The sequence below is a fragment of the Calidris pugnax genome, unplaced genomic scaffold, assembly GCF_001431845.1.
Source record: "Calidris pugnax isolate Ruff unplaced genomic scaffold, ASM143184v1 scaffold21, whole genome shotgun sequence".
In the NCBI taxonomy this organism is placed as follows: domain Eukaryota; kingdom Metazoa; phylum Chordata; class Aves; order Charadriiformes; family Scolopacidae; genus Calidris; species Calidris pugnax.
In genome coordinates, this window is record NW_015090770.1 from 5,188,750 (window position 1) to 5,203,225 (window position 14,476).

At 40.3% G+C, this 14,476-nt stretch overlaps 1 protein-coding gene across 2 annotated transcripts in view; it reads right to left on the reverse strand.

The window, feature by feature from the left end:
* Positions 1-1,513: 1,513 nt before the first annotated feature.
* Positions 1,514-14,476, reverse strand: part of RALB (v-ral simian leukemia viral oncogene homolog B) — a 52,212-nt gene continuing 39,249 nt past the window's right edge. For both annotated transcript variants that reach the window (XM_014939874.1, XM_014939864.1), the window contains exons 2-5: positions 12,470-12,626; positions 11,105-11,313; positions 8,145-8,322; positions 1,514-6,000 (exon numbers count right to left, since the gene is read on the reverse strand). In XM_014939874.1, coding sequence (XP_014795360.1) covers positions 5,881-6,000; positions 8,145-8,322; positions 11,105-11,313; positions 12,470-12,583 — 621 coding nt within the window. In that variant the 5' untranslated portion in view covers positions 12,584-12,626 and the 3' untranslated portion in view covers positions 1,514-5,880. The remainder of the gene's footprint in view (positions 6,001-8,144; positions 8,323-11,104; positions 11,314-12,469; positions 12,627-14,476) is intronic.

Below are 14,476 nucleotides of genomic sequence, written 5' to 3' on the forward strand. Positions count from 1 at the left end.
TTTTAAATAGGATATTCTCTCCTTCCCTCCCCCCAACAAGGCTTTATATTTCAAAGAAAACCCAGCATCTTTAGTCACCCTTAGAAGCAAAATGTTTTGTGAAGTACTGCACAGTCCCCTGGAACAATAACTATTCTCTCTGGCATGCAAATCAGTGCTCAGCCAGCAGAACAAACTTATACTTGCAATGCAAACTGGTTTAATGCCATAGAAATCATAAAGCCACCATCCTCATGAGAAATGGGGTGTTCTGCTGCACGCTGGAATGTTTAGGGAAGAATTAACATCAGCATTTGCATGCAAAAGGAACATTTTAATTTAGAACACGGTCTCCTACTGCATGAGAGAATTGTAGGGCAGAGCAGCGAGAAGAGAAGAACCCAGTTAGCGTGGATTCCTACGTGTAATTCAGGTAGCAGATTAACAGCAGCTACTTGTGTGCTCGACCGAGCTGGCTGAGCAGCCCCTCTCCATGGTAGAGCTTCTGACTCTTGAAGCCACAAGATGGAGCCAAAAGTTCTCAGGAAGAGACTCCTGTAGCCGTCCATGGGATCTCCAGGGCATTTAGCACACAGACCCACACTAGTTGAGGGCTCTGGTTGAGGCAGAACACAGGCCAGTGTGAAGGCAGAAGCCAAGCTATGTACGGGCAATCAATCTCCAATTTCATCCCGCTGCAACCTAAGGAAGCAGTTCCTCACAAGCATCCACAGAATATCTGAAGAAAGAGGTGCTGTTCTGGGTGCAGCTTGTAATACAGCTGTGCTCAGAACCCTCTCCTGCCTCCTGCACAACACTTTTCATGCTACCCTTCCTCTGCTGCAGAATATTTAAAAAAAAAAAAATTACTTCACTGGAAAGGAGAGCTACATAAACCACTGTGGCCATCTGAAATACAGGGCAAACACTGCATAAACAATATGATGTAAATTGCTGTAACCCTTGGCCAGAAGTCATCAGATAGGGGATGTTCTGCTTCCAACTTGCACAGCCGTGGCAGCACAAACTGCACCCAAAGTTTACTGTGAATCCCATTTCTATGCCACTACAAATTAAGTGGGTTAACAGCGCAGTGAGTCTGTCCTGAAGCTGCTCTGCTGCAGTTCCTCCATCACAAACCAACACAGAGGATGGAGTCTGGCACGCTCCAAAGACCAAGGATCAATACTTCCACAAAACATTCCTTATTCTGTTATTTGAGCCACAAGACTGAAGAGGAAAGCAACTCTGTCATTTACACAGTTGATACAAGCTCTTTGATCCGATTAGGTTGTGGAAAATTATCTATGAATGAATCAAACTATTGTACCAGTTCAGTCCTGAGCCGTTTCTGGAAAACCAATGACAGAGTCCTCAGCCACCTCCTCCTCCTCCCTCCCACAGTCTGTAATATTATCACGTTAGAGCTGATACAAAGGTTAGCTCCAGACACTGAAAGTCAGCGGTTGCCTGGTTCAAGAATTTGGGGATTAGACCTGCTTTTAGAATGCTGTAGAAATCAATAACAAACAAATATTATGCCTGTTTTTCTTTTTATTATCAATAGTAATACAAATCAGTTGTATTAGCATGATAATGAAAAGTGACCAGTTTTATAGACATTAAAAATGTTTGTGCAAGTTAGAGACAAAGCTCTGAAGCTATGCAAGGAAAAAAATATGAATTTACATTGTATAGTTTAGCACACATAGTTTAGAAGCAGTTTTATTAAATCTTGCAATCATAATCACTTCCTCTACACTAAACCTCTTTCATGGTGTTAGAGATAACACCTTCCCCTCCCAAGAGGAACACCTGCCATTCCAATGAAGTGTGGAGATTACAGTGAAAATGTTTGCTTTTTTGTTCCTCTTCCCTCCTTCTCCCAACTAAAGTCAACAAGAGGTGAACACTGCAACATATGCTTATAGCAATTAAAGAAAGCTTCTCTCTGCATAAGCTCTGAGTTGAATTAATAAAAAGTATCCTCATTTTGTACAAGAATTGATAGACCTGTCAGCCCCAAATACTGGGTTAACACTTTGGAAAGCTTAAAGATCTTTGTGAATGTTTAGTTAGATGCATTTCCCCCCATCTCTTGCTACATTTCAGACTGTAGCTTTATGCCTCTGACCTAAAGTGTTCTTAAGCACTAATATTAGCCAAACAGGATTCAACTGGAACTTCAGATGGCTATTAATATCTCACTGAAATTTAATGCCCAGTAAACGTATGTATACATCTTTCTCTTCATTGAGCCAATTGCTGGCCCAGAAATTGCAATAAAGGCATATTAGTCTGTATAGAACACATATGGCACAAGTCATTGAAGATGCACTTCATGTTGCATCTATACTCTCTCTCATCTGGAGAGATGCTACTCTAAAGAAAAAAAGGAGTCAAGTCTGCCTTTGCACTCCTGGAGTTTAACCTGCTTTTTTCATATGATGACTTAGCTGCCATTATAATGGGGCCTTGTTTCAGATGTTTGCTCAGAAGACTGGAGCACTTGAATACCCACTGCTAAGCCACATATGTAATATTGCATATAGCAGTAAACAGCTCCCTGACTTTATGTTAAGCTATTATGCAAGAATAGTATTTGAATGCTTAAGTGCAAGTGCATAGTCAAGTCTTGCATGACCTCCAGCTTCAAATATTCAGTTAGTTGCCTACAACCATGCTCTAGAAAGATTTAAGAGCACATTATACTGATGAAGACAAGTCTTGCTCCTTAATTACATAATGTGCGAAGGCTGCTAGAATGTATCAGCTTCAATACAGCCTTCAGTTGCCTCAGCTACACAGCATGGCTAGTGGGCAGCCACACACACCCTCTTGCCAAAGTCCTCCTTGTTTGATGTACCTGATCTGCAAGTAGTCATTTAGATCAGAAGTCAAATCTCCCTTCACTCCCCTCACAGGAAACCCTCACACCCAAAAGAAGCATTTGTCTGTGCCATTTTGTAATCACTCTAGTCAACCCACCTGATGCTGATGTCCAGTGAAGCACACCTGGGAGTCATTCAAGGACCCTCAAATTGTACTGTCCCCCTGCAGAAAGGCATGCATTCAGGCACTTCCACCATGAGGCTGAGGCAACAGGATTCCAAGTCCGGGAAGCAGTTTTATTGCCTTCCCAGTACAAGTCAGAATGCTTGTTGCCCACTGTTACAAAATAAACAAGGCAGCTACCTCAGCTATCATGTGTTCAGCTGTAACTAGAAAGTTAAACTGAAGTTTGCCCCTAGCACAGAAGAGGAATACACAAAAGCTGCTGTATTTAGTCTCCATGCCTCATCTCTCTGGAAAAGGTGACAAGCACAGAGCACTGAAGAAATGCAGCATCAAGCTACAGAACAGCAAGCACCATCTTCCAAGTCCACCTCGGTGGTGGAGCTTTATCAGTTAAAAAAGACAAAATACCCTGAGAACAGCACATGGACTGTAAGAACACCAGTAGCAGACTCACTGTTCCGAGTAGAAATTCATCTGTCCCATCAAATACTGTCAGGTACTTTAAGACTAAAGAGATCAAAGGTCAAAGCATGCAAGTCTCTTGAGCCAATACAGCTGAGCTGCTCCTTGTGAGCTTTCCTGAGTTCATTATTCATATAGCAAGGAAAGCTTATTCAGTTTTGTTAGACACATTTTACAATCCGCCTCAGAGGGGCTTGACCTACATAAGCTTGTAATGTGAACTCAACTGTTGTTTATCCTTTAGGTTAATTAAGGACTTAACCTTTAGGTCTCAACTAAAACCAAACCTAAATGAGTTGTCTTCCTCCAGAAGCATTCGTTTGCTGTATACACAATGTGCACTCAAAAATGGATTTTTTCCATGGAAGCTCAAAAGGAAACTTTGTTAGCAAAGTGCTACAGCTCCAAGTGTCCCATTAGGTGCTTAAGCTACAGACACAGGTGACACAGCTCAAACAATACGTTCTATAAGCCACCAGGATCCCAGGCTCTGCTTCAAAACTGTATCGTCAAGCTGGCTTTGTAATACCAATTAATTACACTGTTCAAAGATAAATATTTCCAGAATTGGTTAACCATTCTTTCTGCACATATAAGATAGCATTTACAAAGGAATTTAACTTGACAAGAATTAAGATTACAGCACCTTTTATTTAGTACAGTTTCCCCAATCCAATGAGTTGCCTGATAAGTTGAACTAGTTATGGAAGACAATGAGTTTGCGTTAAGTCCCTGTGAAACCTCAGACCAACAGAGGTTCTGATATCTAACATATCTTACTTTTTTCAAAGTTCAGAAGTGGAATGCACAAGAGCAATCTAGTACATGTTAAAAATGTTCTTCAGTCTCAAATTACCATACTAAATACTAAATGGTATTCACTACTCCTTCACCTCAAAAAGGAACAGTATTTGTTAATTTAGTGCTGCAGTGTGCTTCATCGAACAGCCACATTGCATATTCCTTTCACCAAGTAACTGTGTTTTAAGCATCCAGTTAGCAGGCAAGATACAGTCACTACTTCAAGTTCTCTCTACTCCTTCAAAACAGAAGACAGCCATAACTCATTAAGAGACTCCACAATCAGAAGATACAGTTACTTTCCACAACAGTGACAGAAGTATTTTTTGGCAACTGCACTTAAACTGCCTCAGAAAGCTTGGTTCAGTCAGCTGACAAGAGGGCCTACATACTGATTTCTCTTCCATTTTTTGTTGATCAAAAATTGTGACCACCACCGTTTAATTGACAGCAAAACTCAACATGTGTCTCCATGTGCTAGGTTGCTGTGCATCAGCAAGTACATATAAAATTGAGTAACAAGACATGGCAACTGCTTAACTTCATTTGCTTTTCGACACCATACAAATCACTAGCCAACTAATCACCGAGAGGTAGCACATATGCCTCACCTATTCCAAGTCATGATTGTGAGATGTGACCCATCCTTACTCAGAGTTTTCATCTTTAGCAAGACAAGAGACAGATGCAGATGTTCCTGCATTTCCAACATGATCACAAATGTTCCAATATAAACAAAACCAATGAAATCAACACTTTGATTTTCACTATACCAGTACCAGGGAGGGGAAGGATGATGGATGTAGAGTGAGTGTAATTGAGTCTAGCCACAATACATGGAAGAAACCCTGGACAGCATTTCAAGGAGATGGTGATAATATTATTCCTTTTGAAGAAAGGATTATAGTCATTTTCTCAACCCATATCATTAATTTAAGGATGAGAAAACAGAGCCATGGGGAATGCACCTAGCCAGTATTTAAATATCAATTTTTGCATTGCCTAAATAAATCTGAATTGAGTCCATAGGCTTGATTCATGAATGCTGTATTGACTTAACATAACATGGAAGAAAGTTTTTTTTGAGTTGACTCTCAAGTGTCAGTTGTTATTTCTTACATGGAGTGTGGGGAGGAAGCCAGCAGATTTCAGTGTAAGAAATACCAGTGACAACTAACAGAGAATGGAGACTCAAACCCTTTAACAGCTGTCATGTAACTTTTCTGCAGTTTGCAACATCAAGGAGGGCAGCAACAGTGGGGAGAAAAAAACCAAAGTGTTTGAACCTGAACAGCTGTGCTTGTTAAGGCCAGTAGAGGTTCAAGAGAAACATTAGAGTAAACTAGGAAGTTAATACAAAAGTACTATTGTATAACCAAGCAGGAGGATCGTAGTTCTGAAAGACACTAGGAAGTCGGAGCCCGTTTCAGTTTAAGTAGGCATAGGTTTTGTTGGATACCAGAAATGGTTTCAAAGTTCTGTTTTCACATTTTGAAGGTGTGATATGCAAAGCAAAAGATAAGGGAGTCAATACAGACTTCCTTTCATGAATCCAGCCCTATATCCTTAGTGGTATTTTATCCATGCCACCTGTAGATAGATATTTACAGTTCCCAAGCATCACAGTAAGCAACATCGTTCTTTAAAGCTTTTCTTGTTCTTGCCACTTTTCTTGCCATTCTTGTCTTTGTTTTCTGACATTTTCTTTGCTCTGATTTCTCTCATTAAATCAAAGAATACCTAGGAAAGAAAAATTAAAAAAAAGAAGATTAAGTAAGGTCTGCCACCAGAAAGCAGATAAAAACTACCGTATTCAGCAGCAAATAAAGATGTAGCACCATAATTTGCCTAATACAACAGAAATAAGTCCAGACAGATCCCAGTGACAAACACAGTACCAGAACTATGTAGCATGTCAAACAGTGGCAAGAAGTAGGACAATCTTACCTGGCTACCAGTTCATTCAACAGCCCTGTTTTAAGAGCTTTTTATTGAGTATCAGTCTTGCACAAAAGTAGCATTCAGAATTCATGAGAACAATTGTCTGTGCCTAGCAAACATTTCCAGGCAAATCATTCTTTTAACTATGCAAAGCATTCAGTCCAGTCCTTTTCATGTAGTTACAAGCACACTCTGCTGAGTAGTGTTCTGCCTGTTTTATAATGAAAAAGCTGCAGCGTACAAGCAACAGCATCACACACAGAAAATCCCCCAACTATGTTACAAAAAAAATCAGAAAAGGTCATTATTCTGATGTTTTCTCCAAAATTTTAGCTGCTTTCAACTCTGTATACCTGATGTCTAAGTACATGCCACTTAAGATGCAACAGCTGTTTTACTGTAGAGAGTTATATGGAAAAATGATTTTTAGGATTACAGGACAAGAGCTTATTGTCACTGTATAGAGTCCAGCTTTTTTAATAAGGAACTACACAGATCTGATACTTGGAAACAAGACCACACTACTGATCAGAAATAGAATAGTTTGTCATTCAAAACCATCTTAAGGCTTTTTTTATTCTGCTACAGTTTCAATGCACAATCATCACAATGGCTGATAACTTTTCTTAACATGTTCATTATCCTCTGTGTAAGTACTGTTTTGTATATGTCACACAAGCTAGAGTAGACCCAAGAGCTGGTCTAGAACACCATGCTAGCATACTCCAGACACATTGCTGTTAATCCCAACTGATCAGAAAGCTAGTCTAAGCATAAAACAGGCTAAGCATTTTTTAGTCACATGAGACAGCTCATAGGCAAAAGCACGTCTAGTTATTCATGTTTTACTACATCACCCACTTTATACATCTGACAGTCTGACTCCCTATAACATTCCACAAATTAGAATAGTTCTTTATCGAGTTTAAATTATGCTATGTCCTTGATAACCAAAACAAGTCAAGAGTTTAATATCCACCATTTTAACAAAGAATGACAGAAACAGTGTTCATACTTATGCACCAACAGCATTTCCATCAGAAAATTAACAGACTAGAACAGGAAGCTGTCTGCAAAAACCTGAGAGTACAGCTAGCTGCAAGTGTTCTCTGTCAATAACCAGTAACATTGATTACCATTTGTAACCATTAAACAAATGCAGATTACCAAACCACAGCCACACCCTTGGAGTCCTTAGGGAGCCCAACAGTAATTTCAGATCATCTTCAGTGGATTCATGAAGTAAAGGGGCATCCTCTTCTTCAAGAAACCCCAGTACACATAGAATGAAGGGAAGGCTTGGAACTTATTTTTCCCTACTGGGCAAACACTCCATAGTCATAACTCATCTCTCTTCTGGAATAATGTACCATCACCACTGTTTATGCAGGAAGCCAGCAGCAGAAACATGCTGAGAATGACAAGTCCTAGACCAGCATGGAAAAGTCAAAACAGGGACAGGGATACAGCAAGAAGATTTGTGTTCTTCTCACAATTCAAAATAGTGTTGGCAGAAAACAAGAATGAAATCTTTAACATTAGCCACATCATACGTAGCTTTGTAGGGAAGGTAGAACAATTTATCAGTGTCTATAAGCTTGCTATTTATTGCTGTTACAGTAATAGGACACAGCCTATAAACAAAACAACATATTTCAGGGAATCCTTAAACCCATTTACCCAGTGTACTATTGGAAAGGTACTGGTTCGGGTACAAACAGTTAAAACAAGACAATAGCATTAAATTGTACTAGGTATCTGGCTCCTTCAAGCTAGGTTTTTGCTTAAGTGTACATATTCTGCTAGGTTCATTCATTTTGACTATCTAGGCTTTCAGAGGACCAACTGTTGATTTGTTTTTGTCCTAGCAAGAGTCAAGAATTAGTCACTTGGTTATTAAACAAGTAGCAAGGATCTAACTGAGCAGATGTCATTTGTCTTACCTTATCTACATTCGCTCTAGTTTTGGCAGAAGTTTCTACATACTGCACACCCCACTCTTCTGCCTTACTTCTTGCCTCTTCTACAGGCACTTGTCTGCGCTCTTCCAAGTCAGATTTGTTTCCCACTACCAGTAAAGGGATTTTATCCTCTTCAGCCTTCACACGCAGGATCTGTTCCCTAATGCATCAGGTATTCAAAGTAAAAATATCTGTGTTAGTAGTAGCAACAAAAATTCCTCCCTTATCAGGAGTAGATCAAGTGTAACTAGTGTTTACAACAGTACTTAACAGGTCATTTCCCAACAGTTGAACACACACTTTAAAGTTATTTCAAATTTAACACACTGATGCTATAGGCTTTACACAAATAAAAGCCTCACACTTCCAAGGCAGCAGTTCCACAGTTTAGTTAGTAAGTTTACTAACCAGGCTCTAATAAAAAGCTGTATGGCAGAAGAGCAACTCACAGCTGGAGTTCACATATGAACATGGAAAAGAGTACAGGAGCCACATTTGCCAAGTTTCATCTTGGCATTCAGTCACAGTCTTCAATTTCCAGTTTACATTCCACCTCAATATAGGTCTGGGCAACATCAAGGCTTTGCCAAAACAGGAGGTTGGGAAAAGCTTAAGTAGCTGGCAGACATTCTTAACGGCTACCTAAACTTTACACAAAGGAAAGAGTTACTAAACACTGCTGAGCTAGAGTGCTAGCAGCCTTCCTTCTTCAAAGACTTCAAGAAAATATTTGAACCTTCAGCATTAACCTAGCTGTCCTCTGGCATTCTAAGGACCTATCAGCATCCAGGCAGAGACATGCTGCATGTCAGTCCCAAAGTGTGCTATTATTAGCGTAAAACACAGGTTGAAACCGGACTGACACATGCTGCTGTCCATCTAGGATGCCGACAGAACTGTACCAGTCTACAGTTATTTTTAGATTGCTTCATTTTGTCATGAACAAGAGCCAAACTAGATATGGGCAGGGTGCTACACCCCCTCATGCCACTGAGTTACCACACTGCTTCAGATGCCTGCACTCTCCATCCACAAAATAACTGAATGTATGTAGAGTACACAAGAATCTAAAGTAGTGTTAACACCAAAGCAGACGATCTGCTGTTGCATTCAACTGTACCTTCACACATTTTCAGATTACAGAGGCACCAAAAGCAAACACTGAATGCATAGCATCAGCAGGAGAGCTAGGTTTTAAAGACAAGTCCATAGTTCATTCAGTATTCAACTTTCTCATAGCTTGACAGTTCTGGAAGTTAGAGGATCAATACCAATGTGCAGTTCAGCCTGCGATGCTGGTGACTCATTATACACATTTCCCCTCCCCTTCCTGGGGAACAACTTTCCAAGGAGCTGGTTCTTCCATATCAGCTAAACTAAATATTCCAGTTAAGTAATTCTACTATTTGTTTACTTGTGAATCATCAAAAAGTAGAAGATTCTCCATCTCAAAGTGTTTAGGTCCTTCCAGGGCTAGCACTGCTTTTTCATTGTTTTGTTGTGCTGGAATCTTGAACCAACACACAGTTAACCTAAATACAGAAGTCTGACAAAAAACAAACTGACAAGATAAACACCCCTACTCCTTTTTATCCAAAGCCTTAACTGAAATATAAGGTTAAACCCAAGGCTTAAGCATACATGTCAAAACCCAGGCTGGGTACTTTCAAGTATCTCATTTTCTTCCTATTTCTTGAAGAATATACAACTTTTTCCTTCATTTTATACTAGGAACAGTCCGAGTACTGAGTTTTGCAGTCCTACAACAGTTCAGCTGTTTAACTCCTTTAAGTGCTCCAGTCAGAGCAAACTGAGCAGAACAGCTCTGCTTGCGTGCCCCACAACTGTCAGCCTTCTGAAGTCCAGCAAAGTCACAGAAGTATTAGGTGACAAAGGAACAATAATTTCATACCTTTTAAAAGATGATGCAGTAACCTACTACTGTTGGAACAGTATAATACAGTGAGAACTCAGATCAATGTCCTAGAGTGAGGGCAGTTTGCCATAAGGAGCTTTCAGAAAACCCTAGAAATAGGTGTCTACCTTAGCCCCAGCATTTACATTACTGATGAGTCTGTTAACCTTACACCACTGAAGCAAAGTGAACATAAGCCAGACTGATAGAAAGCTTTTATTCTGGCAAACATAAGAAACCCCTAACGCTTTCCCTATGTTTTGGCAAGTTTTACTTCAAGTTGTACAGCTGTCCTAGGGAGTCTCTGGATTACCTTCAACACTGAGGCAACAGCTATTATATAATAAGAGTTAGAGCACTTGCCCTGAAGAACCTGGTTACGTGAGTTCCAAGGCCAGAACAATGGTTTGAACTCCTTGTTTTTCTTTTATGCTACACAGGCAGTTTCTATGCTCAGCCTGGTCCTGATTTTTACATTAGAACTGCTAATCCCAAGAACAAAAATGGAAACATTTATTACTACTGTGAGTCTTTCTAGGAATACGTCTGTCTACAATAGTACTGCTTGGCTGCCAACCCTTGTTTGGCACCAATCCATACCTGAGAGTAGAGGCTAATCCTTCCTTTCCTAAGAGCACCTGCTTCTAGCAGTAAGCAATACAGCATCTGAAACCTGGCCAAAAGGCAGACTTAATTCCAGAAGTACTGCTTTAAGATAATTAAACTTCACATCCACAAAGACTGGAAATTGGCTTGAACACACATGTTTTAAGAGTCCAAGAATCTGTTACTTGCCTGAAGTTGCTGCTGGCGTAATGTACTCATAAGTCGAAGGCATGAAGACAACTAGAGCCAGAGGCTGGATGATGTAGTTTAAGTTACTAGTTACTGGGAGCAAAATGTTTGGGTTGCCACTTTTATTGACCAACCGGTAATGGACAATGAGTAAAGAGCTGTAGCTTTTAAGAAGAGTTGTCAGAGCAACACAGCAAACATATTTCCCCTGCCTGTGAGAGAAACTACTTACCGAAACTCTGCTGTTGCTGTAAAGGATTCATGCTCTGTTATTGAGAAGACTAGAAGAAACCCTTCCCCACTGCGGAAATAGTTGTCTCTGATAGCTGCGTAATCCTCCTGTCCTGCTGTGTCCAGAATGTCTATCTGAACTTCTTCACCATCCAGAACCACTTTTTTTCTGTAGCTGTCAGCCTTGGTAGGTTCATAGTCTTCTACAAACTGAAGAAGATAAGGGATTATTGTTTAGAATTACTGTCAAATGGTATCAGTATTTGTCCACATCCATGCTCTTTCACTTCAGTGACATTTAAAGTCCCCAAAACCATATCACAAGTCAGTCAACCACTAAGTTCCACCACTTTTTTTAGTTTTACTATAAACAGCAAATTATTTAAGCACTTAATACATCAAAGAGCCACTCTGCCTAGTCAAGAGAAATTGTCTTGCTACCTGGAACACTGTAGCAGTGTAGCAGCACAATTTAATGGACAAAGATACACATGAGATACCATCAACCTGGTGGCATTAACTAGATCTCCCACTTCACAAAAAAAGTACTTCAGTGTACTTCAGGTAGAGCTGTCTGAAGCTTCAACAGGTATAGTTGTCAGCATCCAGCTGTTGAACATGAAAACCTGCTCAATAATTACAGAGGCACATACTTTAATTCATTCAATATTGACCAGACCCACAAAGCCACTGCCAGTTCAACTTTTAGTTCTGTGCTGACAGCACACGTCCAACACAAGCTCCTTACCTTTCCAAACCCTTTCTCTCCGCCTCAAAGTACAACAAAAGGCTGTGCCATGAGCCTGATTAAGCTAACTGGCCTTCACTAATGACTATGCCACCTCTTCAGATATTCACATCCTTATAGTATGTCAGAACAACCTACAGATAAACGCAAACTTCTGAATTACAGGGTCATATATTCCTTCTCATACTCATCCGGATTGTCTGATCTAGCTTCCTGTACACCAGTACAGAAGAATTCATGCTATGAACATGCCTGCTTCATCATTCAGCTCAGAATGAGCTACAATGCTTACTTCTGACTTCAACCTTAACTGGCCTAAAAAACTGCAACAGAATTAAAGTTCAATGCCAATAGGTAACAGCCTCTGCATACTCAAACAAGCACATTCACTTTCTGCGTGCCTTCAGACAACTGTTCTTTCACTAATAAGCATCAATTTTGTCACCCTTAGCCAAAGATGTTCCCAGAGGGCACCCTTCCCAGATTCCTACATTCTTCTCCTGACAGTCAGGTCATCAGATCTTTCGCAACTTATATTTACCTCCCCCCATCCCACTAAAAAAGTTTAGTAAAATGTGTCCATTGGTGCTTTAGAGAAGCTGAACCAGAGCTACTTACCTCATCATACATAAACTGAAGAGTGAGAGCAGATTTGCCCACACCTCCACTGCCAACCATAATTACTTTATGGAGGGCCAAGGAACTCTGGTTCTTGCTCTTGCTAGCAGCCATTGTCCTGCTTGCCACCGATGAAGTGCCAGGCAACCAATTAGATCTGCAGACAGAAGAAACACAGTCACCATCCATGACACCATGGTAGAGTGCAGGTAAAAGCATCTTAACAGCACTGAAAGACCAGATTAAAACCCTACCCAGCAAGCCTGAAGAAGGGGCCATTTCAATGCACTGCCAAGCAAACCATGCCACTGATGTCTAAAGCATGAGTCGGAACAAGGTATTAGAACAAATAGAAGGTATTTATGACAACAGTACCATTAATAAAAGCATCAAAGGTTTGTCAAACCAGCTACTAGCTGAACAAGCTATTCTTATTTGTAAACTCATCCTACATGACTGCTATCTAGAGCAGTCTCCAAAGAAAAAAATACCCCACTTTCTCAAACACCATGAAATTAAGTGGTTTTTATCCTTGTTATAAGGCTTTACACTTTTCTAAAATACTTCTTTAATGTTGATGAAGCTTAGTTACAACCTGGAAAAAGAGCTATACCTTAGATCTGCTTATAGGTATAAAGATGACTTTTGATCTCCTCTCTATGTAGGCTAAGAAAAAAAGCAGAGATACACAGTAAATTCTGGCAGGAACAAGTTGCAAAAGCTTCCAGCAGAAAGTCTTATGACATGGCATTAGCATTTATTTTATATTCTTCTTGCCTTTTGATGCTGCAAATCAAATTTGCTTTTGGAAAAAAAAAATAAACCCTGTTTTACTGCAAGAAATTCTTAGTTTCTGTTCTTCTCCTGATGCTGCAGTGCCATAAAAGAGTAAGCTTCAACAAACAAGTACTAGTTAACAACCCTTTATTTGTGTGTTATGCCTATTAAGTAATTAAGTGCTGGAGAACTCTGGAAAATAATACTGCTTTTTTAAGAGTAGCTGAACACAGTATCTGTGACAGAAACACAAGCATCAGCTGCCACACCCCGACTAGCACAGAACAGCAGGTCTAAGAACAGCACATTGGGGACAAATGCAGAAGTGACCAATACAAAGAGATGTGTCACCTGTCACAGCGAGAAAAAACAACACACCAGAGATGAGTACTCCAAACGCACGATGGCTGAAGGGAGACACTATGATAGCAACACATGTGTCCCCACAGGAGGACAACTAAGGGCCTCAGGTGTCCATATCCTGGCAGAGTGCTGTAAGGGGAACAGCAGACCACCCAGGGAACACTGCTATGGAAAGTGGCTATACCAGCCTTGATTTATAGCAGTACCCATTATTCCAGAAGCAACAGGCCAACCAGGAGTCTCAAATTTGCCTGGGCACGATTACTCCAGAAAGACACTGGAACTGCCACACCACACCAAGTTCTACTGGATGGAAATATAACTTCTCCTATAGGTCTTTCAGAGTACTGTATTGGAAAAACTTCAGGATAATTTTGTTTAGGGCAGCTAGTTAACTAGGGACTAAGGGATTGTCAACCTACAAACACACTACCGGATTATTTAGCCTGGAAAGGACCTTTGGATGTTGTCCAGTCCAAACCTCTCCCTTAAACTGGATTGCTTGGAGCAAACTGCTTTATGTGCCCTGTATTTTGAGGTTGACAATTCCATGACCAGTCTGGGCAACATGCCCTGGGAGACAATGATTGTGAAGATCTTTTCCCCTCCATCATGACTTGATGTTCTGAAAAGCACCAAATCAAACTAAGTTTTCATTGACTACTGCATACAAGAACAAACATACCAACAATCAAGAAGTGCCCTCAGGACATTTTCAAACATATGAGCAGTAGTATTTTGCCATGCAGACTATTTCACTCACACCTGTTTGCTACACACATTTGGTACAGTAATGCATATTAATAATCTTTAAGTACTCATTCTGGGATAAACACTGGTAAGACAGATTTTCCTCTGGTCATCTAT